This window comes from Juglans microcarpa x Juglans regia, chromosome 2S (genome assembly GCF_004785595.1).
Source record: "Juglans microcarpa x Juglans regia isolate MS1-56 chromosome 2S, Jm3101_v1.0, whole genome shotgun sequence".
Lineage (NCBI taxonomy): Eukaryota > Viridiplantae > Streptophyta > Magnoliopsida > Fagales > Juglandaceae > Juglans > Juglans microcarpa x Juglans regia.
In genome coordinates, this window is record NC_054597.1 from 331197 (window position 1) to 358123 (window position 26927).

At 36.3% G+C, this 26927-nt stretch overlaps 2 protein-coding genes across 4 annotated transcripts; one reads left to right on the plus strand and one right to left on the minus strand.

The window, feature by feature from the left end:
- Positions 1-8024: 8024 nt before the first annotated feature.
- Positions 8025-15905, plus strand: LOC121253682 (nuclear matrix constituent protein 1-like). Of its 2 annotated transcripts, XR_005938430.1 has the most exons (9): positions 8025-8559; positions 9895-10104; positions 10734-10987; positions 11132-11402; positions 11483-11566; positions 12107-14214; positions 14762-14924; positions 15292-15641; positions 15830-15905. XR_005938430.1 is itself a non-coding variant. In XM_041153687.1 (8 exons), exons 1-8 carry the CDS (start codon positions 8290-8292, stop codon positions 15559-15561), a joined length of 3630 nt encoding a protein of 1209 aa, XP_041009621.1. In that variant the 5' UTR covers positions 8026-8289; the 3' UTR covers positions 15562-15820. The 2 variants fall into 2 exon arrangements, 1 of the variants encoding a protein (XP_041009621.1); XM_041153687.1 differs by lacking the exon at positions 15830-15905 and having other exon boundaries at positions 8026-8559; positions 15292-15820.
- Positions 15906-16115: 210 nt separating this feature from the next.
- On the minus strand, positions 16116-23550 carry LOC121253684 (transmembrane protein 33 homolog). Of its 2 annotated transcripts, none has more exons than XM_041153688.1 (9): positions 23189-23550; positions 19409-19520; positions 19186-19286; positions 18335-18460; positions 18122-18242; positions 17704-17788; positions 17032-17145; positions 16874-16913; positions 16116-16477 (listed from the first exon to the last, which is right to left on the minus strand). In XM_041153688.1, the coding sequence occupies exons 1-9, from the start codon at positions 23366-23368 to the stop codon at positions 16325-16327; spliced, it is 1032 nt and encodes a 343-aa protein (XP_041009622.1). In that variant the 5' UTR covers positions 23369-23550; the 3' UTR covers positions 16116-16324. The 2 variants fall into 2 exon arrangements, with proteins under 2 accessions (XP_041009622.1, XP_041009623.1); XM_041153689.1 differs by lacking the exon at positions 23189-23550 and adding an exon at positions 19669-19797 and having other exon boundaries at positions 19409-19550.
- Between the last annotated feature and the right edge of the window lie 3377 nt (positions 23551-26927).

The following is a 26927-nucleotide window of genomic DNA, read 5'->3' on the forward strand; positions in this document are numbered from 1 at the left end:
TACTCGCACAATAACAGATCAAAGCTCTTTGAAAAGTATCGAGATAGATGAAATATGTTTTGAGTATTGCTAATTCCTATGCAAAAGAGCGCTATTGTAGTTATTATCGGCCAAGAGTTGGAATGGTATAGATCTAGAGAAAGAGCAGAGACAGTACTCCTTTTCTTCTTCTTATTTGGTGCATGGGATTTGTCTCTTTGTCCAGAGGAATGGAAAAGGGACAAAACCCAAATCCAATCGTCATGTGATTGGAGCTTTGTGATCGATAACCTCCATTTGATCTCCTGCATCAGTTTAGCTGTATAATAGAGGGATGATTTTGTCATCTAGGACCAGATCAGGTTTTTAACTGCACTTGCTATTAAGCTTTGGGAAGGCCTGTGCTCCCACTTAATTTCTTCGCCGGCCCCATCTGAGAACAAGGTAGGTTTTTTTTTTTTTTTTTTTAAAAAAAAAACAAGGCAGTTGTTCTTGTTAATGTTGAATATATATAAATAGTATCGTCTTAATAAAAAATTGTATGTGTCCTTTTTATATCATTTTATTTTTTTGTATTATAAACATAATGATCAAAATAGGTATTATAGAAATTAATATTGCAGATGATGATCATAGGTTTGCACATAAAAGGATGCTAAAAAAATCTAAATAATAATGTTCTATTAATTCTTATGAAGACAACGCGCAAATATGCATGGGATAGGCCAGCTGCCAGTCCATGGTCGATCGAGGACGTACATCAGTATCAGTAGTACTGCTGATCGAAGGGTAAAAACCTAGCTAGCTATAGCTAGAGGGCAAAAGATTTTTATAATTTTAACTATAAATTAATTAGGAACTGAAAAGGACTAATATATTAAGGAGCTGGTAATTGGGAAAAAGGAGTACGACTTCAACGATTTATATAATATTATACGCACAAAATAAAACAGAACCAAAATGTTATTAATTTTACATTAATTAATTAACAAGAAGATCAGAGATCGATCAGACCCGATCTTCATTAATGTATTGGGAAAATGTCAAGGAGTTGCAGATGATCAGTGATATCAGTCATGGGCGGCTCTAATAACATATATGATGCCCGTAAAGCGCAATATATTATATCCTCGATCGTCTTGATCAATATGCATGCATGCATGCTGCTCTATATATATACATATATATATATACACACACACCTGCACACACATACTTGCTGGCCTCGATCGCGTATATATACAAGCCTAAAATGTTATATATGCAATATTACAGCTCATAATCATCCCAGCTTGCATGCACGCGTCTTTTTCATCCATTAATCATCAGCCGGCCTTCCTAATTTTTACACGTACATATAGTTAGCTAGCTAGCTAATAATTATAAAGGTCATGAATTAATTAGGCCTTATTTACAATATCAACAGATCGAACTTAATCTCACTCATAGTGCACTATTGCAGTAAGCTGCGCGCATATAAATTAATTATAGTACTCTTTCTGATCATATGACATCATTATATGCATTGGTCACCTACTACGTACGTACGTAATTGATATATGTGAAATTGTGCTTAAATTTATCATCAAACACGTACGTACGTACGTATTACTAGCAGCATTCTATTCCTGTAAGTACATTATTATATATTGTAAATAATACTATCTAATTAAATGAAATTAGCCTCAACCCAGAGGCTAATTTAGCGAATATGAACGGATCGATCGAAGTAGTAATTAGTACCATACATGCATCATGATCCCCATTATGTATACAACATTAATGAATGTTGTATATATACATAATATTATACACTTTCTGGAATTTTTCTAACAAGTAGTGGGCATCATGATATTAATGTTAAATGAGAGAGAGAGAGAGAGAGAGAGAGAGAGAGAGAGAGAGGAAAAGGGAATTAGAAAATGGACAAAAAATGAGACATAGGCAAAGTCGTCGGATGTGGCGTCGATGGCGCCGCCTAGGCCTTGGATTTGCCAAAGGCATGCAGTGCTTGTCGCCAGCCCTTTTCCCTCTTAGACGGCATTTATTTCCCAAACTCTCTCTCTCTCTCTCTCTCTCATCCTCCGAGCTCTCAATATCTCTTAAAATAATAACCAAACAAAACATTAATGCACCTCTTCCTGTATATAATCACGAAGCTAGCCGCAGCTCTTTCGTGCCAATTCATGTCATGATTTCAGATTTCCTAATATCATGCATCATACTAATATATATAACAATATTAATTTTGTATTTGTGAAGAAGTCAATGATATATCATTGACTCTTTTGTTCTCTTCTTATACTTGTGATCAGCGCCTAGGCCAATAATATCCTTGCGCGGTAGTACTATATCCTTTCCTAATTTTGATCTTCTGATCATTCAACCATGTGGAAAAAGTCGCTTACATAGTACATAAATGTAGCATTTTCTTTGCATGCATGAACGGTACGTATAATTAAGCGCGCTGTAGCATACAGTACACAATCGATCCATCGTTAAGCCGATAGTAAGATCGATCGATCATATACATATATATATATATATTGTTAATTTTTGTTTTTAACGTACTGATCGATCATGTATAGTTGTGCACATGATCGTACGTACGTGCTCTCAATTGACTGTATATGTTTTCGAGGGACGTACAGTAATAGCTAGAGATTAATGCAAGGTCGGTATGTAGATAAGGCTCAGTCAAAAGAGTCGGTATGGCACACTATTAAACTTTGGCTCCTGCGCATCATGGACCAAGTCATGAAAGTGCTTTCTCCTTCTACCCAGGACATGGATATTTTGAATAGACTGGATATCCTAGTCTTGTTCCCTAAGTCCAAGAGGGTCCGGATGGTAAAATGGCACCGACCTCTTCAGGACTGGGTTAAACTCAATACTGATGGTAGTAGTTTCGGGAATCCTGGCACTTTTGGCGCTAGGGATGTTATTCGGGATGAGAATGGTAGATTACTTCTAGCTTACTCTGTTCCCTTGGGTTTGGGTACAAATAATTTTGCTGAAATTAGTAGCTTATTGGAAGGCGTTCGTAGATCTCACGCGCTTGGGTTTTATCATGTTCAAATAGAGACTGACTCTCAACTGATGGTTAATTGGATTGTTAAGAATAAGTGTCCCATTTGGTATTTAGAAGACTTCTGTGATGATTTACAAGAACATTTAAATAGCCTGGAATATACAGTGAATCACATTTTTCGTGAAAGTACTGCTGTGGCTAACTTTCTAGCTAAGTGTGGGGCTGAAGGCTTGAACTCTGATTGGTCTGATATTCACATGCTGCATAGCCTGTTGAGGGGTCTTCTTCGCATGGACAAATTGGGTATGCCCTACCTGAGGATATCATAAGCTTCGTTCCTAGTAAGTTTCGCATTATTTGCTTGCCTCTCATTACTCTTGCGTTATGTGCTTCTCTTTTTTCTTGTGTGCTTGGCTTTTTGCAGGTTCTCCTCTTTGGCTTGTTCGGATGTAGGTTATGTATCTTTTTTAAGGCCGTGTACTCTATATGGCTATACTGGTTTTGATGCCTGGATTTTTCTAGTTTTAGCTTATATGTAGCTCTCAGGTGTCGTGTTTGTAATCACAGTTTTCCTTCGTCACAAGTGAGGGCAATCAATAAAATTATGATTCCGTCCTTTTTTTTTTTTTAAAAAAAAAGAAAAGAAGAAGAAGGTCACGTCGGTCTCACATATATATATATATATATATATATATATATATAGCGAGAACTAGCTAGATAAGACGTGCGGCGACTGAGAATTAAGCGCATAATAATTATAAGGATCACTCGATCGTACTATATATGGGCAGTGCAGGGAGCTTTTGTAACTAAATTAATTTGTCATATTTTTGGACGAGTACTTATATATATATATATATATATGTTTGGATGAACATGTACGATCACTTGTTAAATATATCATATATATCGAGGTAATTAATTATTAAGCTTGATCCAACAAAACATAAATTCATTAATATATAGTAGTACTTCTCGAATTCGGACATGCTAGATAGAAGACCAAGTCAGTTTTATTTAATTAATACACAATTAATCGAGATCCACATTAATGTATACATGATCTAATTGTACGTATGGTCAACCTAGCTAGCTAGACTATTTTCAGCTGCAAATATCATTATACGTACGTATTACTGCTTCGAAAACTGATCCAATATGTCCTGATCTAGCTAGCAGAGGGACATGAAAACCTGCTCCAACAAGTTTTGATGACATCATCATCTAGCGATATCTAAGAAGCTAGCTAGGTGAATACATTAATGAAGTCTCAATTATTACCGCAATCACTAATCAGGAATTGATCAGCGTTAAACAGAAAAAAAAAAAAAAAAAAAAGAAAGGGGCTAACATCTTCCGGAAGAATATAAATATAAATGTATTAGCAGGGAGGTTTGATAGAAATCTCAAAACGTGATATATTTAGTTTTGTTTAGACAGCAAGTTGTGATGAATTGAGAAAATATAATTTTAGATAAAAGTTAAAAATTAAATAAAATATTATTATAATATTATTTTTTAATATTAATATTATTTTAAAATTTAAAATTTTTAAATTATTTATTATATTTTATATAAAAAATTAATAAAATAAGATAAAATAAAACCGTTTCTATTTCTAAATTAATCTTAATCTCTTTAATTTTCTCAAAAAATGGAAGTGGGGTGCATGAATGTCGGTCTCCCAAAGGGCCGAAACTACTACTCCAACGTCCATCAACCCGGCCATCCACCTACCCTAATTTATATATCATCCAATTAAAAACCCTAATAATTTATATAGTAGTTTACAAAAGCCAGCCCTGAACAGATGAAAGAACCAACCCGTACTGTAAGGTCGGCCCAAACTCCAAAGCGTTGGTCTATTATCTGTTATTGTATGCCGTGCTTGTTTATTTGTGCATGGGATCAATTGCATGCTTTACAGCAAGGAAACAACTTAATCCATTAGTTATATTCTTGGATCCATGTGATCTCTCTCTCTCTCTCACCAGAACTTAATTGAAAATTTGCAAAACTCCATTTCCATCGAGAATTGAAGGGAGTGTTTCCGTCTTTCAACTGGAGAATCCTTCCCTCTCAATCGAATAATTGAGATACATATATGGTGAGACTAAAACTCGTCTTATTGTCAAAGGTTTTACTCAAGTTGTAGGTTATATTGATTATTTTGAGACATTTGTGTAGACCATTGCGCCACCATACGAAAATGATATATACAAAAAAGGCAAATTATAGTATCAAAGACATGTGGACACAAGAGCTCATTAAGAAACAATTCATCAATCGAAGAAGCAAGTTTCCCAAGAGCAACGAGGATTGGGGCCAAAAGAATTCCTTCCTCCCCATTCGACGTAGTTCTTCCTGTTCTCAAGACTTAGACGAAGAGCCATTTACAGTCTTAGGCCTGCCTTTCATTCCATAATTCACGGACAAGTTCTTGCATCCAGTGTAAGTGTAACCACATTTCCGTTGAGAATGAATAAGAAGAAGAGAGATCTTCTTTTGAACAGGAAAATCTTATCATATAGATATTCTATTTTGTCGGTATAACCTTTTTTTTTAGAATGCCTGGGAACAACTCTCAAGTCAATTAAGGATCAAATGTTGGAACCTCGTGGGTAAGGATAGGGTAATTGAATTGATAGAGAAATTCATAGACCTAGGTGGGATTTCAACGAATTATTTTGCAACAGCTTGAATGGAACTTCTGTCATTCATTCGAGGGCATTTAGACTCTTTAGTGCTATACTCACTTTCTCATCAACTTTCTGTGTAGGATTTCCTTCTGAGGAGTAGTCAGAGGCTGCAGCCCTTTTCTTCTAGAGCACATCTACAAAGACCTTTGACTTCGGCTATGGGCCTATCGTATCTGTAATAGTGCAAAAAGAATGAACGCCTTACACGTGGTTAGCAAGCCATTTAAAGACCACAAACACAAAAGCCATTTGCTTCTCGTTCAACCAGAGAGTCAAGAATGGGGTTAAAGTCGTCTCACTCAAGAGTTTCGGAGTCAGACTTCAGTAACCAACAACAAAGACTTCTTTTTCTCCAACATATTATGCCATTGGATTTGTGGCCGCCATTGTTCCAGCCATCGGGCTTTGAGCCAACTATCCCCCTTATATAATCTCCTGTTGAAACTAAAAGTTACTTATGGTAGTCTTTCTTTTTGGGTGACTCATCTTCCTATTCTATTGATCAAAAGCATCTAGCAGTGCCAAACAATTCTATCGAATTAAGTATCATTGTATGTGTGATAACATCTACTATATTAAGAATATCAATGTACCTGATTATTGAAATTGCTCTATATGTTAGTGTATATATATTATGTGAGTCCCATGTTAGTTGAATAAGGCTCTTGTATAGCCTTTGACCTTTTATATATAGGCCACATTGTATAGGACAGTTGATATATATATATATATATATATATATATATAAATGATTAATATTCTTTGGCTTCATATAGGCCATAGCACAGTTAGTATATATAGAATTGATTAATACAATTATAATAATATTAAATTATAATTAATTTATGAATAAACAGAAATTATATTTGTACATGTTGGCTTTTTACCAGAATGAGTTTAGAGGATGACGTAAACTCATTGCTGCTTGGATGACAAAGATCGATGAATAATGCTACTTGTTTTAATAAATGGGTCTCGACATTTCTTTTTTAGTGATTAAAAAAATGTTTTTGAATGATATTGTGAATTTTTATTAAATATTTAAGATTATAAAAACAATGTATAAAAAAAAAAATTCTATACACCATACTATCATCTAATTTTCATCTCATTAAATATGATGTGATATATTTATTACTATTAAATAATTATTTATTACATATTTTTTTATTATTTAAAAGTAATGAATATATCACATATTATTTAATATAATTAAAATAAAATGAAAATGTGATATATCTCATTACTTAAAACAAAAAAAAAACCGAAATAATCGAAAGAATGTATCGGCCTACACCTCGGTGGTGTAGCACGACTCAAAATCGATTATGAAAGTTGAAGCAAAAAAAAAATCATAAATGTTAAAAAACTCCTTTCGAGGAGTGTCACAATCATTCTCCCCTAAATGATGCTATCCTACCTAAAATGTTACCGTTATCTGTCCAAATTGGTGGCCCACTTTAACCAAAAGTTTTCTTTTTCCAGTTAAGCTTTTCTTTCAAAAATCCAAGCTTGCATTCTGAGAGAGAGAGAGAGAGAGAGAGGGAGAGAGAGACAGGGGAGTCGAGTCCAGATTGAAGCCTCGTGGGGCAGAAAATATGTTTCTTTTTCACTTGTAAAAAGAATCTTCGAGACCCATTTGCCAATCGCTGAGACATCCCACGTACAACACCGTGGCATTTCCATACAATAATCACAAAATATTTTTTAATTTATTTTATATAATAATGTTTTTAAAAAAACATATTTTTATAAATAATTTTATTTTTTATTTTAAAATATATATTATAAAATAAATAACATTAAGTACAAGTCTCAAATAGAAAAATCACATACAAATTCTTATAAAAAAGTAGATTCTACTAATAAAAAATAATTTTTTTTTTATATTTTTTTAAATGTAATCTACTTTTTTACAAAGACTTATATAAAATTTGTTTTTATTTTTTTCTCTGCAAGAGGATAAGAGGTTTTTAATTCAGGTTTTATATCTGAAAAATCGAATTATATGTCATCAGATTATAAATTCTTGACAAAATTTATCTATTTAAAACTTGTAACAATCTCAAATATATTATGTGTGGAGTAATGAAATTAACACAATACATTTCATAATATTTTTCATAGCACATATTTTAAAATAAAAAATAAAAAATAAAAATATTTTTATAAAATGTCATTATTTTTTATTTTAAAATATAATTATATAATATATTGTGAAAAGTGACTGTGTATATATCTTTCATTGCGTGTGATCATTACTCATATTCCCTTCTATTCTATTCTCCCCTCACACTAATTACTGACGCTCCTGTCGTCTCTCTCTTCACAGTGTCTGTCTACCAACTATGGCCAGTCTCGTCGTCCACAAATACCCAATAATACCCGACATACGATGGGTGATAACGTAATTTTCACATAGATCGAAGCCAAATCGCACGCAGTTTCTCCCCCGTCACACAAAGAAAGTGTTCCTCTCCGAGCCGTTATCGGATTTCAAATCCCCAATTTGGGGCTTATGAAGTTCAATTTGCGATCTGCAATTTCGGGCTTTACCCAGTTTCTGTTTCCGAACGTTTTATGATGTTCGCGACGCCTCAGAAGAAGGTGTGGCCTGCTTCGTCTCTTACCCCCAGAAGCGGCGCCCACAAGATCGTAACCGGGACGGGGTTGAATCCGGATTCCGGTGACGGCACCGCTGGCAAGGGGAAGGGCCTCGTTGCTTTTTTTGAACCCACTGCAACGCCAAATTCGGGTTTGGTACCGCAGAATTGTGGAAATGATATGTTCTTCGAGGCGGCGGGTGACCCGCAATCGCTGGCCGAGAACATTTTGAAACTTGAAAACGAGGTTTGTGGCTTATATTTGGTGCATAAAGACTTGATTTTTTTTTTTGGCGGGCATTTGGTTTCTTTATTTGTTTTGCAATTTGGGGTTCTTGTTATCGTTGCTTTCTGGGTTTTTGATATTGCTATTTCTTATGGGTTTTATTGCTTTCCATTTCCCCGTAATTGGGATGAAGAACCAACATTACAATTCACTTTTTTTTCCACATCCGACCTTTTTTTACCAGCTTTAACTGGAGTTTTGTTGGTAATTTTGGTAGCAAAGGCAACTTCTTTATTTAGTTGGGATGTTGTTACTTGTTACACACTTACACTGTTCTTTTAGTATTGATGAGCTTTCGCCTCTTTCTCCCAACTCCCCTTCGTCGTGGTGTTGTCCCTGTCTCGGCTCTTACACTCTTCTTCGTTGCCGCCGATACTATTCATCACCATTTCCTCTCTCCCATTTGGTATTTCAGATCGCCAACGATTAAGATTGAGTGGGAATGTTACTCTCTCTCTCTCTCTCTGCATCTTTAATATCAATTTTTAAGTAAAGAATCAACACTCCATTCTTTCCATTTGCTTGCTCCTTTATTGGCATTTTCCCAAATCTGCCTGTTTTTCTATGCATTCTCCATTCAGCAAAGTCATTCTTATTTAAGTATGCACAAACATATTGATGCGGTTGGATTTTTGATACTTTTATGGGCCAAGCTGGCTGACCATTGCTTAACAATTGTCGGTATAGGAGTGGAACAGTATTTACTGACCCCACGGTTTGGTTTCGTTGATAAATTCTAATTCCGTTGGGCTCAGAAATTGGAAGAAGGCATTTCTAACTCGAAGGAGTTGGTTAACACACCTATTTGGCATTTTTGTATCTATTCCTTGAACTACGTCTCTAGGATACTTTTCATGTTATGCTTAATGGGTTGTATTTACTTTTGTTCGCTATATTATCTATAAATATTGTAAATACATGTGGGCGACTCTGATTTTTTTTTATGGCTGGATTAATATGATTGAGATTAAAGCTAAGTAGATTTTAGTGTCGGCTATTCATGTACATTATCAATCATCCTTACCCTTTCTGGGCCTACCTTTTATCTTTATTCTTTCTTGGGTCAGATCCATTTGTTCCTACCTTTTGTGGTATATTTATTTGCGTCAGTTTTCAAATTTTGGTCTGATATCTAAGTTCAATTATTCTATTTTTTTGTTGTTTTATTTTGTATTCCTTTGGTTATGAAAAGAAAATAATAATAATTTAAAGATTATGCTCTCTTCCGTTCTTTTTTAATTGTAAACTTGTAATAACTATAATGCTTTACTCTAACTATTTCGGTGATGTGGTCAGCTTTTCGACTACCAGTACAATATGGGGCTTCTCTTGATTGAGAAAAAGGAGTGGACTTCTAAGTATGAAGATCTTAAGCAAGCATTAGCAGAAGGAAAGGATGCCCTCAAACAAGAACAAAATGCCTATTTAATTTCAATATCTGAAGTTGAGAAGCGAGAGGAGAATTTGAGAAAAGCCCTGGGTGTCGAGAAGGAGTGTGTGCTTGGTGTATGTTACTTTTTCCTGATACACACATTTATAGATGTTTATTATTGGCCAGCAATGTCACCTATTGTTACCTATCATCCCTGAACAACTGAAGCAAGTATGTGTGTATATATATATTTTTTGCAAGGGATGGCCTACCATGGGGATCTAATTTTTGTTCATATTACTACCTATGCAAGCCCCTCCTTTTAAAGGAAAAATCCATCTCTCAAATACTTCTCACTTCTTTGTGAGGATATTTTGCTTTGTTCCTTTGCGCTCTCTCTCTCTCTCTCTCGCACAATATCTGTTGTTTACTATAAGATATAAATATATGAAGGCATCTCACTTGGCTTAAAGGTTACTGATGATTGCGAGGATAATTCTTATAGTCTTAGGTGTCGTGCTCTTTGTATAAGGAACAATAAGTGTTATCTGTTAGGTTTGGTCTCATAGTATATGTGTATAAAAATGAGTAAATCATTTTAATTAATTGAGTTTGTGTGTTAGCATCAAGTTTTATGCTGAAGATTGCGCTCTGATTCGTTAAATGTATTTTTTTTTTTGTCATGAATCCAGTTTCTCTTTTAGAATGGTTTCTTTAAATGTGGGTTTTATTTGCTAATGTTTGGAGAATGTTGGTTTTGCAGCTCGAGAAGGCTTTGCATGAAATGCGTTCGGAGAATGCAAAAATCAAGTTTACTGCTGATTCTAAGTTGGCTGAAGCAACTGCATTAGTCACTAGCCTTGAAGACAAATCTTTGGAGGTAGAGGCAAAATTGCATGCTGCTGATGCCAAGTTTGCTGAGGTGAGCAGAAAGAGTTCAGAAATTGAGAGAAAATCACACGAATTGGAGACTCGAGAAGCTGCACTTCAGAGGGACCGCTTATCCTTCATTTCGGAGTATGTTTTATGCGTTTGACCCTTGCCATATCTGTACTCTTGAATTTACCTGCTGCTAAGGGTTTTAAGAGTTAAATCTTAAGGCCAATTTGGCATAGTTCAAGTTTTGTTTCTTATTAATCATGTTGTTTGTACTTCTTGCAGGCGAGAATCTTATGATTCTACTTTATCTAAGCAAAGAGAGGACTTGCGAAATTGGGAAAGAAATTTGCAAGAAGGAGAAGAGAGGCTGGCCAAGGGTCAAAGAATTCTTAACCAAAGAGAGGAGAGGGAAAATGAGAAGGAGAGGATTTTCAAGCAGACAGAAAAGGTGCTTGAAGAGGAACAGAAAAAGATTGATGCAGCCCACAGTAGCCTGAAAAAGAAAGAAGATGATATAAGAAGCAGGCTTACAAATTTAACTTTGAAAGAGAAGGCAAGTATTTCTCCATGCTTAGTGGTTGCTAAATATGGAATTGAAATATGTATCAATATACCAACCTACTTTGGATGCAGGAATTTGATGCCATGAGAACAGACTTAGAGATAAAAGAGGAGGAGTTACTTGCATTAGAAGAAAAGCTGAATGCTAGAGAAAAAGTAAGTTCTTGTGTGCCCTATGTACTTGGGCTATACCTATAATTCTCATCAATAAAATTCTTGTTTACTGATCAAAAAGAAAAAAAAAAAGCTCTTGCACCTTGTTCTTTCAAGGGGAAAACTTTCAGTGATGTATATATTATGTTGATCATCAGACCAATAAGAGTTCGTGCACGCACCCTGCACCTATTGTCTTTTTAGCATGTGTTTTATCATATTTTTTCTAGTCAGTGTTGGCAGCAAAACAATCAGGAATCTTGGAGTGAAGCTGGTTTTCCCTTCACTATTGTGGGTGTATTAGTTTTCTTGTTCATTTTTTTCCTATTTGGAAGTCTCATTTTGTCCCTGATTGTGCTCTCTCTCTCTCTCTCTCTCTCTCTCTCTCTCTCTCTCTCCTTTTGCACTTATTAAAATAATTTGCAAAAGGTCTACAAATTGAAATACAGACCATTTTACCTTGTCCGATCGGAATATCATGAGCATAACCTAGAATCATGCTTCTGATTTTTTTCATTTGTTGGTTTTTGGAAACATCCACAGGCGGAGATTCAGAAGCTTCTTGATGAACACGATGCCATTCTGGATGCAAAGAAGCGTGATTTTGAGTTGGAAATTGATCAAAAGAGAAAATCCTTGGATGGCGAATTAAAAAACAAGGCGGTTGAAGTGGAGAAGATGGGAGCAGAAGTTAATCACATGGAGGAGAAAATTGCACAAAGAGAGCAGGCATTGGAAAAGAGATTGGAGAAGCTACGGGAGAGAGAAAAGGACCATGAATCCAAATTGAAAGATCTGAAGGAAAGGGAGAAGTCCATCAGATCCGAAGAGAAGAATTTGGAGAATGAGAAGAAACAAGTGTTTGCTGATAAAGAAGATTTGCTTAGTTTTAAGGCTGAAGTTGAGAAGACAAGGGTTGACAATGATGTACAGTTATTGAACATACGGAAAGAGCAGGATCTGCTTCAAGTAAGTGAAGAAGAGAGATCAGAATATGTTCGCTTGCAGTCAGAGCTAAAACAGGAAATAGATAACTACAGGCTTCAGAAGGAACAACTTTTGAAGGAGGCTGAAGATTTAAAGTTGCAAAAGGAGACTTTTGAGAGTGAGTGGGATGAGCTGGATGTGAAAAGAGCTGAGATTGAGAAAGAACTGAAAAAAGTGACTGAACAGAAGGAAGAAGCTGAAAAACTAAAACACTCTGAAGAAGAAAGGCTGAAAAATGAGAAGCTGGTGACACAGGAGTATATAGAAAGGGAGCTGGAAGATCTTAAATTGGCCAAAGAATCTTTTGCAGCTCAAATTGATCATGAGAAGTTAGTAAATGCTGAAAAAGCCAAAAGTGAGAGAATGCAAATGCTTCATGATCTTGAGCTACAGAAAAGAGAACTTGAGACTGATATGCAGAATCAGATGGAGGAGAAGGAAAAGAACTTGCACGAGAGGGAGAAGTTATTTCAGGAAGAAAAAGAGAGACAACTAGACAATATTAATTACTTAAGAGAAGTAGCTAGGAGAGAAATGGAAGGAATAAAACTTCAGAGGATTAAATTAGAAAAAGAAAGACAAGAATCCGAAGAAAACAGAAAGCATCTTGAAAGGCAACAAGTGGAAATGCGAAAGGATATTGATGAGCTTGCTGACCTTAGCAGGAAGTTGAAAGATCAGCGCGAACAATTTATTAAGGAGAGACGACGCTTTATTTCAGTTGTTGAAAAACTCAAGAGTTGTCAGGGCTGTGGTCAAATCATTTCTGAGTTTGAGCTGTCTGACTTACAATCTTTAGTGGAAATTGAGAATGCACCTCTGCCAAGACTGGCTAATATTCACACAAAAGAAGGTGGTCATGGAAGTATGGTTGTTTCTGAGATGCAAAAAAATGAGATATCTCCAGTTGTAGGTGGCTCAAGATCTCCAGTTTCTGGTGGAACTGTATCTTGGCTACGCAAATGCACCTCCAAGATTTTTAATTTCTCCCCAAGTAAAATGATTGAGCCTGCTTCTGGTCAAAATTTGATGGAGGGACCTTTGTGTTGCCAGAGTGTTGATATGGAAGAACCATCCAAGAGAGTTTCTAGCACTGAAAAACCTACAGACCTATCACTTGGTGTGGCGACTGATTCTGTTCATGTGCCGAAGATCCCATCTGACAACAGCATGAGAGAGGTAGAAATCAACCAAGATCCTTTGGCTGATTATCATAGCAACATCAATTGTAAGGCACTGGAAGTTACAGAAGATTCCCAGCCGTCTGATTTGGATGGTGGTCAGCGAAAACTTAGCAAAAGAGGGAGGCCTAGAGTTTATAGAACACGCTCCGTGAAGGCTGTTGTCAATGAGGCTAATGCTATACTTGGGGAAGATTTAGAACCAAATGAGAGCGATTATCCTAATGGGAATGATGAAGATTCTGCCTATAATGATGCTGAAAGTCATGGGGATTCTGGTCTTGATGATAGATTACCACGAAATACCAGGAAGCGGAACCATGCTCATACATCTCAAATCAACGGGGACAAGCATGGTGGTGAAGATAGTGAAGGGCGTTCAGATAGTAATGTGGGAGGCCAGCACAAAAAAAGGAGACAGAAAATTCCTCCAGCTGTTCAAACCCCAGGTGAAAAACGATATAATCTCCGGAGACCTAGAATGTAAGTTCCATATTTATGACTCCAAACTATTGTGGTACCAACTTACTTTTAAGTAAAAGGGGTTCTTTATCACCCATCATGCTATGCATATATACACTTGTTATATTAATGGGCATGCTTCACTCTTTCAGTGCAGTTGAAGCCAGTGTCAATAAACAAATTTTTCTAGACTGCTGCTAACTGATATATTGTCTCTTGCCCCCCCCCCCCCCCCCCCCCCCACAACAAACAAAAAAAAAAACCTGGAAAAAAGAGAGAATAGAAGAATAATCTATTTGTTGAATTACTTGCTAATGTAAACCGTGCGTGCATGAGTGAGAGAGAGAGAGAGAGAGAGAGAGAGAGCCTTATTTATCTATGCTGGTTAGCTTAACTGGCCACAATTTAATTGTTTTTATGAGGTCTGTTAAATTTTCTCAAGTATGTTACTCATTAAATACACTTGTCAAAAAACTATGTTACTCATTAAATACTGATAAAAAAACTGTTATTAAAAAAAAAAAATTCGTGCATGTCAAGCAATTAACTTTGCAATATCGGTTTCCAGTGCTGTCTCATCTGCTAGAGCCCAACATGACCTTCCCAAAGAAAACAAGGATGATACTGATCGAGTTAGAGTGACAGGGGAGGATATTCTTTTGTCTAGAGCTGCTCCCACACATTCAATTGGAGCTGCCAGTGAGAATGAAGGAAGCACTCACTTTGTGCAGGTCTGGTTATTATATAAAATTTGGGTTTCATATGAATCTCATTATATTTGTTGGAATGCTGAATCTGCATGCACACATGTTTTTTTTCCTCAAGTTCAAATGATTATTTTTTACACACCAAAACACATTAGCAATATGGAGGATGTAGAGCCTTGCCACATCAACTAATAAAAAATGCTTTTACATTTTAATAGTCGTAATTAGTCCCACGAGTGGTGTGTTAGACACGGGCTTGTAAATAGCAAAAATCCATGTAAGTGGTTGTGCCATTGCTACTGGCTTCAAAAGTGTCTGAATTGCTACTTACAAAAAAAAAAAAGTGTCTGAATTGATTTTTCTGATTTGATCTGTCTTCTTTGTGCAACAGTGTGAGAGAATTTCAGACACTCAGGTTGACGATTCTGATACAACAAAAAATCTGGTTGAGAACACTGCTGTGAGTGAAGAGGTGAATAGGACACCAGAAGGGGCAGGGAAGTATGGTGATGGAGATGAGTCCCTTGGTGAAGATGCTCCTCGTGTTGATATTGTGGATGGGGAGGAGGAGGAGGATGATGATGATGATGATGATGAAGAGTGTGAACATCCTTGTGAAGTCTCAGTAAGAAAGAGGCTCTGGACTTTCTTCACTTCGTAATGATGCTGAGTCCTGTTTGCAATATGGTGGGATTTGGATTGTCTTAACTACATCTACTTCTTTAGATATGCTGTTAGGAGTTGCCTAGTGTGTGTATTTGCAATTCAAATGTAGTTAGAAGCTAGGAAGTAATCAGGTTGGGGAATGAATTCTTCTCTGCCCTCTCTATTTCTCTTTTTAGGATCAAGAAAATGGGGGGTGTTCTCTTTTTCCTCGTTTGTTTTTTTAAATGACAATGCAACATATTTGACGTGGTGTAGCAGCCGAGTGGATTTTAACACAGGACTCAGCCTCTACTCTTTCCAATTATTTGTGTCAAATGAAGACTCCGTACAGGCGTAATACACTCCACAATTCCACAATTCCAACTATTTACAGGCAAAAATGATGTTAAAATACTTGTAGGTTAATACTTCTACAAACACAATTGCCTTATAATGTTACCGATAATGAAAATAAAGTAAAATTTATTTTACATTAACCCTTATTTTCATGTCAAAATCAGAATTCGCAGAGGGAGACTTGGTGTTTTTTTTTTTTGAAAGACACAGGGAGAAAGAATTCATTTCAGCACAAAATCCATACCTTGGTCCTACATTTCATACTTAGGGACCAACATTACCTAAGTTCCAGTTATAATCATAATTAAAGTATTTGTCATGTATCTGACATAAGTTACTTTCCTTGGTAAAAAGTTGCAGTGAATCTCAAGTGGAACAATGTTTTCCGTTTAGTCCCCTCCCCTCACTTGGAGGGCTTCTTTCTATCTGAACCACCATCTCTGGGCAGCAGAAATCGGAGTATTCAAGAATGGGGCATAGCGGCGGACAAGGGGATTGACGGTCCTCCCAATCTTTGCCCATACACTACTATGATAACTTGCAGTGACAGGGGCATGATACATGAGCTTCAATAACTGTCAAAAAGTGTTTAAAGCCAGTCAAAAGAAAGAAAACTCAAAACCAAACCAAAACAAAAGTTATTTAGTTCCATTTACCAATGATTTAAATAGACCAAATGACAAAACAGGATGAATTACCATTTATTTTTTTGAAAAAAAGTCCCCTCAAGGGTGGTGGGGGCAGGTGTTAGGCAGTGGATGGAGATCCTTGTTTAAAATCTCCCAATGCCACAGAAATCAACAAACAGATTTCGCATGTTGTAATTTTTCAAAAAACACATCTAAGACAGGTATTTTCACACAAGCGAAATATAGCTCCTTCTCTCTATCCTTTTGTACAGCTTAACAAACAATGACCTAATAAGAAAAAAAAACACACTCCATGGATGATAACAGACAAATGTAACAAACCTGCCAGTACATGAAAGTTTGTATTAGGCTGCGCTGCCACCTGCATAATTATCATTTTAGAATCTGAGAGACTCCAGAAGTAAGCAAAAGCATAAAAAGTTAAAGGAAATAAATATCCACAATAAATGAAAAGGAAAAAATATTTCCAAGAATCTCACGAGAGCAAAGAGATAATTAGAAGGAAGCCAAGTCCAATCTCAGCGTGCGAAGACACTAAGCTGAGGGTAGTTGTGTTTGACTCCACCCAAACACATGGCTCTTCCAAGTATTTCCTGTTCATACACAAATGAATCAAAATACTTATGTACAATTAAGTAAACACGAAAAGAACTATTGAGATATTAGTTAATTGGACTGAGCAAATATTCATGAAAGAACCTCCAAAAAGCCTTCCCAAACAAAGGGCAGCAAAATGGCAAAACAGGAAATATTAGGAAAGTAAAGAACATGACAGCACCATTTTGTTATAAAAAATCATAACCGAAGTTTTTTTTTTCCCCTATCAGTAAACAAAGAGTTTTATTAATGATATAGATAGGCATAGCCCAAGTACAAGGGACATATACAAGAAAACCAAAGTTGTAGAAAATCCTATGCAATTCAAGGTCCCAAGAGAACCTCGCATCCCATGATTCTCTTAAATGCTAAACCAACTATATCACATTATTAAATTAGTATAATAGAAGATATACTTAGAAATATTGCTAAATGGTAAATAAGACTACATGAACAACAAAAACCCGATAACATAAAAAATTATATGATCAGATAAATAAAAACTAAAGAATCAACCAGATATACTGTCATTAAAAGGTTCGTAACTCTCCTACCTGTACAGAGAGGAGCGACTGAAATTACGCCTAAGGAACTTGGCAACATGTTCAATGGATCGACATAAAATGGGAATCAAAGCAACTGCAGCAAAAATACATCATAATACTAGGCAGGACTTGGAAAATGCTAAACTGACAATATTGATGGGAGAAATACTCTTAACCACAAAGTGATTACACAAAAGTAATCCTATAAACTGACGTAGCTTGATGTGGTTTGTCAGATTGTAAACTTACTTTTATTATAAAGCATATCTGACAGATCACATGAAGACACGTCAATTTGTGGGATTACTTTTGTGTAAATCCCTTTGTAGCTGCAGCAGTCCTCGATTGATGGAACAAAAAACACAGACACAGAGAAAGAACTTGAGAGAACTTAAATAAGAATGATCAAGAGACTAAGCAATCTCACACTTGAGGCAAAGATTTGACGTCACAAAGGTAAGGCAGTAGATGAAGTAGATAAATTCCTTGGTTGCAATAATAGACTGAAAGTAAACTTGCAAAACCTGCAGATTCCATGCTCTGGGTTTCTACAACCATATAGGATTGGTTAATTTACTCGAAGGATAAAAGAAGCATGTAGTGAAAAGTTAGAAATATCTGAAACAGAATAAGAACATACCCCATATAGTGAATACACTGAATACAAAGAGGAACATGCAGTGCCCATAAAGGAAAGCCGATATGTCCTTTGTGAAAGATTTCTAGGTACCAGTGGAAAAATTGCAAGCACAGCCACAACAAACACCTGGAGTGAAAATGACAAATAGAATACATAGAAGCAATATTACCAGTAGTCCCGACATATAAGCAAGGCAATAATGGTATGAAGATCTTATTTTCAATATAAAACGCAGGGATTTAACTTCAAAATCATTCTTTTTTTTTTTATCAGATACACACAAGAAAAAGTTTAAAAATTGCTATAACTAAAGAGTCTGCGAGGATGAATTCAAGGAATGCTCAAACGTATTATCAGTATTTAACCAACAACTCAATAAGTAAACAAGTAGGTAAGTTTACATGAAGGATTGTCTCAATCAACAGAGATAAGCGTTCAACCCTTACAAAGTAGCCTGTCTTCCAAGGTAAACTCACACTCTACTACATATATTTATTTACAGATCGTATATATATTCTGCTGGTTAGGAATTGCTACTAGGCTTTGGTACCCAATTTTCCCCCTTCCTCAAAAAAAGCTACATCATAATTCTACTTGTCAAAAATAAAAGTTCCATTTACCCAAAAACAAATACCAATAAAAAAAAGTTAGATCCCATTTGTACAAATAAAAAATAAAAGCTAGATGCTATTTCTAAAATCTAAAAGACAAATACGAACTAGCTTTGAGGGTAAAAAACGTATCAAATCATCATGAATACATAATATACACATGCTCCACCACACCCACACAAGTTTATGCGACAGTTGACAAAGAATCTATATGCATGCATGAAGTAGATTTCACAGTACCCAAGCATTCATGGAGAACTGAATAGTTTGCCGATCCCAATGCAGAGAGGTTGGATTAGGACTGGTGCTTGCCGACGTCCCTGATGTTCGAGTTGTTGACTCTACAGAAATATTAGGGCTCAATTCAACGTCGGAAGCAATTTTAAGGACAGTGAAAAACAAAAAAGAATACATCTTTTTGCAGTTTGGATATTTGTAATCTTCCATTTCTATTTTGGATAACCTGAGTTACGTGGCCGAGCTTGGTCATTTGAAGATGTGGATGATGGTGCTGATGGCCGTGATGGCTTAGGTGAACTATTAGGAGGCATGGTCTCTACCACAAGCTCAGGATCCTGTTTATGAACCCAAGTATCAGAAAAGATTTTTGTTTTTTTGATAGGTAATAAGCAATTGTATTGATAAAGATAGGCATAGCCCAAGTACACCGAAGGTATACGTATGAGTATACCAAATTAAGAACTAGAAAGTATCAGAAAAGATTTTCAAGGTGCAACACTTAAAAGCAGAGCTGAATGAAGATGCACATAGAAAAATATATGAATCTTGCATTTCCATAACCTCTACAGAGCATATGACTGTCAAAAACTAATAGCATGAACCTACAAGCAAAATCCAATCCCAACCAACAAAGCTACCCTCCATCCTGTCATTCATGAGAGAATCTCAACCCTAAATAATAATACTTCAACTAATGCCCAGTATTCTTCAAAATAAAAGTAAAATCCCTTTTTCTAACATGAGAAACAGGGGAAGCAATATTAGAGAATGCTGATTGGATATATTCCTTCTATATATGAGCTCATTGGCAATCACTCAAAGTCAAACCTTCATCCTTAAACAAGACTGGTCAAAATTATCAGTTAGATAAAACCACACATAAAAGCACTGTGATGAGAAAACAAAGCATGTAATGAAGGAAAGATGATGTAACAAACAAGTAGAAGAACACTACAAATTGATAAATCAAAACAAAAAAACCTCAAAATTGTGAAGTTCCACTAGTGAAGCCAAAATACTAGAAAATATAAACATTTATATACACGCCCCTCATGTACATGTACAAAACACTATGCCTGGTCACACAGACACATTCGCACCACATGTACATGATGAGATTTCAAGAAGAGAAACAAACAACAAGTACAGTTTTCTTTTTTATAAGTTTTTTTTTTTTAATTTTTTTTTATAAGTAAGAGATAAATATTATTGATATGAATGAAATAGGCATAGCCATTGTACACAGGAAGTATACAGAAGAACACCTAAATAAATTCTAAGTGCGATAAATTAAAGACAAGAAATCATGAACATTGTCCCCATTTAGTACGATAGCGGAAAACCAAAGCATTAAAGTATGGAGAAAAAAATTCTTCAGCTCTGCCATTGTGTGTTCCTTATTTTCATAGCAACGCGCATTCCTTTCCGTCCAAATACACCACATGATACACAACGGGATCATTTTCCACATTGTTGCCACTTGATAACAGTCTTGCATCTTCCTCCAACAACCCAACAAATCCACCACCCTCAAAAGCATAACCCAAGCAACATCAACCCTTTGAAGAATCTCATCCCACAACACCCTAGTTACCTCACAATGCAGTAATAGATGATCCTCATATTCTCCATTCTTTTTACACATTTTTTTTTTTTTATAAGTAATAAAATATTTTATTGATATAGAGGAAGGCATAGCCCAGGTACACTAGAAGTATACATGTGAATACACCTAGTTAGAAACTAGAAACAGTTACAAGGAAATCATGAAAGCTAAGACCATTCAAATCAAGAGCAATGGCCCACACAAACAAGGTTTTCCAGAAAAAAACTCCTAAACTCTTCCAAGGAGCGTTCATGATCCTCAAAAAGTCTCTCATTACGTTCGTTCCAAATACACCATAGAATACATATAGGTACCATCTTCCATACTGCTACAACTGTGGTGTCCCTGTGATCCCTCTCCAGCTTGCTAACAATTCGACCACCCTACCCGGCATCACCCATGCTATACCCACTTTTTACACATATAACACCAATTCATCACTACACATCCCCTTTTCCTCAAATTGTCTGTGGTCAAGATTTTCCCAAGGCATTCCATACAAAAAAAGCTACTTTAAAAGGCACACGAGACCTCTAAATATTATTCCAAGGGAACAGAGTATGATCTTGTGTTTACAAAATGTTATAATACGCCTTAATTGTACATTTCTTGTGATTATTAGACCTCTACTTCAATCTATCATGATGTGCCATAGGAGTCCCCATGGAGTATAGTAGGTTGAAAAAGTCGGATACAATAGATAATTCTCAATCATGAAAATCCATATTAAAAAGAATATTTCACTGATGAGAACCATGAGAAAATACTTATTCACTTATAAAAAAAAAAAATAGCCGCATATCCGCCACTGAAGCCTCCCTATTAACTGTAATACAATAAAGAGCTAGAAAAGTCTTTTCCAATGCGTGGTCTCCACACCACATGTCCCGCCAAAAACTAATTCGATTGCCCTCTCCGGCTACAAAGCGAATATGTTTTTCAAAGCATGGACACCCCCTCCTTATAAACTTCCATAAACCCATACCATACCCTCTCACTTCATTCGAGCATCAACCACTCCAAGCAGCTCTATATCTAGCATCGATAATTTCCTTCCACAATGATCCGCCCTCCGAGTGATATCTCCATAGCCATTTCCCCAATAAAGCTTTATTAAAAGTTCTCAAGTTACACACTCCCAACCACCCACCCCAAGCAGCTCCATAAAAGTTCTTTTTGATAAGTGAAACAGCAAGAACACAAGAACATATTTTCCATTTTATTTTTGGAAGATTTCAAGATGCACTAAATTATATATAGTTTATCTCAGATTCAACAGATTGAATAAAAACTGGTACATGGAATAAGGCTAATTTGAGATGAGTTTACACTGGATTAAGGTTTACTAAGTTGGGATTAGGGGTTATTTAATTAAGTATTACATTATGGTACAAACCAGGACACTGCAAAAAAGAAATGGCACTAGAATGCATACAAAACATAGAGACACTAGAATGGGATCCTCCCCATAATTACTTCTATCTTCCTCATCCAGCAGCCCCTCAAAGAATCATCCATTTTCCTTTTCTCTCCACACAAACCAGAATATCTCAAAAAGGATGGCATTTCCTAATAGTTGCCAACTTGAGAAACAAAACAAAGCATTTTCATTTCACCCACTAAAGACTCACCTCAGAGAAGAAGGCATTACCCATCCAATCAAACTTTACAGGAAGACGCAGGATATAAGATGAAAACAAATAAACATGTCTGGCAAGACATAAGAAAAACTATAAATTCATATTGTCGGCAGCTTGGAGGTGAAATGACTAAACCTTATATCAGGCGTCTAAACTCCAGAGAACAATGTCCAAAGATCTAAGGAAAGACAAAAAACAGTGGGGGATCAAATCCAGCTCTAATTCACACAGCAGTCGATAATTAAGCATAACATAAACAGAATAACAATACTATGGACAACTTGAAATCACACGAGCAATAAAAAGATTCTAAGACAGGGAACACGTAAAAGTAAATACTAACCAACTAAGAAAAAAGGGGATGGAACCCATCTCAGTCAACCTAGAGCCAGAACCCCAACAGATATAATGGAGACAACCCAGATGGAGTTCATGAATTTCAGTCCTAATTATATAAGGATCCCCTAAAAGATCAATAATCAACTATAATTTTGATGGTCACTGTCACTGTTTTAGTTCCCGGAAACTCGGGAATTATCAGGTACAAAATAAAAATAATAATGAATTCCACAAATTTCATCACCCAAAAAACACAAAAATTAAGACTAATTATAGTCGACAAGCAAACCTAATGGACGAAACAGATAAAACCCAGACGCGGATTCGTGGGTCACGAGTACTAATTCCAAAGAAAACAACTTTATCGTAGAATTCGACAATGAAGAGAAAAATTAAGGGGAGGGAGGAGTATATGTACGATGTAGCGCCGGTAGAACTTGCGCTTGAAGTGGTCGACGACATCGGAGCGGGAGGCCATGTGGGGAGGTATGAGGAAGTTGGACCAGTAGTCAGCCCATCTGGGATCGTTCTCATAGTCGTAGGCCGCCGCCGCTATTCTCTTCATCCTCTGCGGATCCTCTTCGCTCGTCTCTCCCATTTCGCTCTCGTCCTCCAATACTCTCACTTTGTTTCAATCGCCACAGATTGAATGCCCAAACCCGAAAAGAAGACCGAATCTCACCTCGGTGGCTCGGGCCATACATCCGCATTCATAGGTTATCATGAACAGTGAGAACCTCCCTAACGACGTCGTTTGTTGATGGTTTTTTGTAGAGAACCCGTGGGCACAACAGTGCGATTTTATCAATTAATCTAAGCTCTAAGAACACGTGTTTTAAGATCATATAATCAATCAGTTATAAGTTTCAAATAAATAACTTTCGTACAAATTTTTTATCAAAATAGATTCTACTAAAAGATTATAAAAATTTTTTTACAATTTTTATAATAAGATTTACTTTTTTATAAAGAGATTGTGCGAGACTTATCCAAATCATTTTTTGGTAATGTTGTTGGGTACAAGTACATTGTTTCAGCTTCATAATCATTCATGTCTAAAACATGAATATCAACATATGGTTTGATTTTTCAACAAAAGAAAAAAAAAAAAAAAAACATATGGTTTGATTTATGACTAATCAAATTCATATACAAAAGCTTGCTACCTTGCTTTAATAAGTTCAATGCTAAAAACACAAAGGCTTTCAGCTCCCACGATGAGTTCTCTCCCTCTCCCAAGTGACTATAACCCTTCCTAGCAAAGCAAACCCATAAGACTTTCTTCAAATACCCAATCCCCTCATATTAATCTACTCTCTTTCAATTTCCCATATTTCCCACCTCTTCGCATCCAACCCTCCAAAAATAAAAAAAACCAGCTCTTCATATCCAGCTTCTAATCCTGATTTTGGCCATCACCAAACCCAGCCTCTATCATTTCTTCTTAACGTTGAAATTACCCCTCCTTTCGCCTTTTTCTCTCTTAATCATGGCTTCCCAACTAGACCTAAACAAACGTTTTCCAAAACTTAAAGCCCTGAACTGGAAAGACCTAAACCTAGAACCGTAACCGAAGCAACAATATATCTCTCAGAACACACTCTGATTGGACAAATCATCTCGTCAAAACCTCTTAATAAACACTCTCTGCATGCCACAATCAGAGCAATTTGGAGTTTTGTCATTGGGCTCAACATTGAAGATCTAAAACACCAACACCTTTCACTTTCCATTTCCATCACAACAAGAGAAGAATCGAATCCTAGCACAAAGACCTTAGAACATCAAAGGCTTCCACATGCCCATTTGCGAATGGCCTCCAGGAAAAAAATTGGGTAATATGATCCAAGTGGAATAGTCTCTAGTTTTGGAGTTGCCCTTAGGAGATTTATGAGGATTCAAGTTGAAATAAACGTGGAAAGACCTCTGCCTAAGGGCTTTCCATTAACACATCCAAGAGGCCAGCAACATGGACATATTTTAAATATGAGAGATTATCTAATTTCTATTATTGTTGTGGGAATTTAGGTCACATCAAACAAGCTTGCCCTAATTTGCACGACCAACAAGAATCAACCCCTTATGGCCTTTGGATGAGAGCAGTGAATTCTGACATTAGGAGGCTAACCCCTTTTGAGGATCAACATACAAAAAAAGGGAGTCAACAATCAGAATTGATAACCATACCAAGCACTTACACCAGTAAACCAGTGAACACGTCCTTTTCTCAAGAAAATAGAGGTCCCTTTAGTTATGAGTCAAACAAAGGAAAGGGCAAGTTAATCCCAGATTGTCAATAATTCCATTTCATCCAAGAACCATGGATGAATACCATGACGAAGGCAATCAACAACAACAGGGGAGTTAGTCAAGCAAAATCCAACGAAAGGATGCAATTCTTTTGGGACAACTAGTTCTGCATGAACATGAATTACACAGGAAAACCCAAAGTTTCTCCAAAAGGTAACATCTGGTCTCCCCTTTACACTACTCAATGAAATCCTGTCCATCCATAATAACATTGTTGATCCAATGGACAAAAACCAGTCCGCATCATAAGTACAAGTGATTTTCTTGTGTTATTCAAATTCTCATATGGATGCCTTCGAGCGTTTGGTATAATGCATCATTTGAACTATCATGTATCGTCCATTGTTTGAACTTTAATTTAGTCAGTAATTAATCACCATATGTTTTCCTGATTAGGAAAATGTTGCCCTCTCTATCTAGCATACAAAAGAACAAAGACATTATCTGACAAGGAATTGGCAACAAACTAATTAAAGAAACTCTTATATATGTACATAAAATTAAGAAATTTCATTTTAGCATCATGATAACTTGTTGTACAAAGTCGTGACATGAATGGAAACAAAAGCAAAATTTCAGAGATTTTTGAAGGACACATTGCTGTAACTGTCATAATTTACTCATTATCAAACAAATAAAAGAAAATCTTCCTGACTCGATACCTATAAGAGAACATGGAGAGAAAGACAATAATAATAATTACAATCTAAATGAATTCATCATTTTTTACTAATTTTTGGGGTTTTAATACATGTAAGTAAATGCTATAAGTATATCGTGATCCAAGCAACAAAATTAATGGCTATAAATAAATGAACGAAGTGAATCATCATAGTCCTTCTTGAAATGATTTGGAAGTTTACAAAGTGTTTTTTTCATAAACTTCAGTATTAAGGCATTTGGATAATCATCCTAGAAAAGAAAATCATAGAGAGAGGGAAATTGTGGGGCTTACTTGGCGACTCAGGAGGGGCAGCTATGCGTGGAGGTGATGGTGGCAGCACCTTGCAGTGATTTGGCCCAAACCCGAGAAAGATAGAGAAACAAAGAGAGAGGCGACGAAGAGGAAGAGAGAAGTACCCTCACTTTCGAAGGCATCATTGATCGGTGACCACATTGCAGGAGGCTCGGTGGTGCGATGCGAAGGCTTCTCTGTGTGTGTGTGAGAGAGAGAGAGAGAGAGAGGTTCGGGAATGGATATGGGATATCTCATATTCGATGGCGCCGTTGTTCCCATGTCGAGAGAGGAGGCTCGGCCTGACGCGAAGGGATTTCGTCTGGCCTGGTTTGTGATGGAGAGGAGCAAAGATGCAAAAATGTTAGGGTCTGATCTTGAGAGGAGAGGGTCGAAAATGTTTGGATCTGAGATTGAGAGTAGGAGAGGTGTGAAAATGTTAGTAGAAAGCTTCTGACAGGAAGACTTTGAGAGATTTTAAATTTCAAATTTTGGACTGAGAAAGCTTCTGATAGGAAGCTTCATATCAAATCTCGAATATAAGCTTGCAAACAGCAGAGCGGAAAAGAAAGAAAATAAAAAATAAAGCATGTAGTAAAAGAAGTCTTGCTACAGAGCAGTCATTGTAATTGTGCATATATTGCATACATTACGTAGCTGTTTTTACTATTTTATTTTTGTTTCGTTTTGTTTTTATTTTTTGATTTTTTTTTTAACCAAAACGTGTGTTGTTTTGATTCAATTTGAAAATTGGTTTCCTCTTTTCATCCCAAGAAACCACCCTCCTTTCTCAACACCAACCCGCTTCCTCTAGCTTCATCAACCCAGTGCCTCCCATCGACTCCGTCTCTCTCATCAGCACCCCCGAGATTATAACAACAAATAGATTAAC

Coding starts and splice junctions, on each gene's coding strand:
- LOC121253684 (XM_041153688.1), bottom strand. CDS start 23,368: ATGGGAGAGACGAGCGAAGAGGATCCGCAGAGGATGAAGAGAATAGCG. Junction 19,521..23,188: donor AGTTCTACCGGCGCTACATC/GTACATATACTC, acceptor GTTCATAAACAG/GATCCTGAGCTTGTGGTAGA. Junction 16,478..16,873: donor AAACTTTCATGTACTGGCAG/GTTTGTTACATT, acceptor ACTTTTTGACAG/TTATTGAAGCTCATGTATCA.
- LOC121253682 (XM_041153687.1), top strand. CDS start 8,290: ATGATGTTCGCGACGCCTCAGAAGAAGGTGTGGCCTGCTTCGTCTCTT. Junction 8,560..9,894: donor TTTTGAAACTTGAAAACGAG/GTTTGTGGCTTA, acceptor TGATGTGGTCAG/CTTTTCGACTACCAGTACAA. Junction 14,925..15,291: donor GAAGCACTCACTTTGTGCAG/GTCTGGTTATTA, acceptor TTTGTGCAACAG/TGTGAGAGAATTTCAGACAC.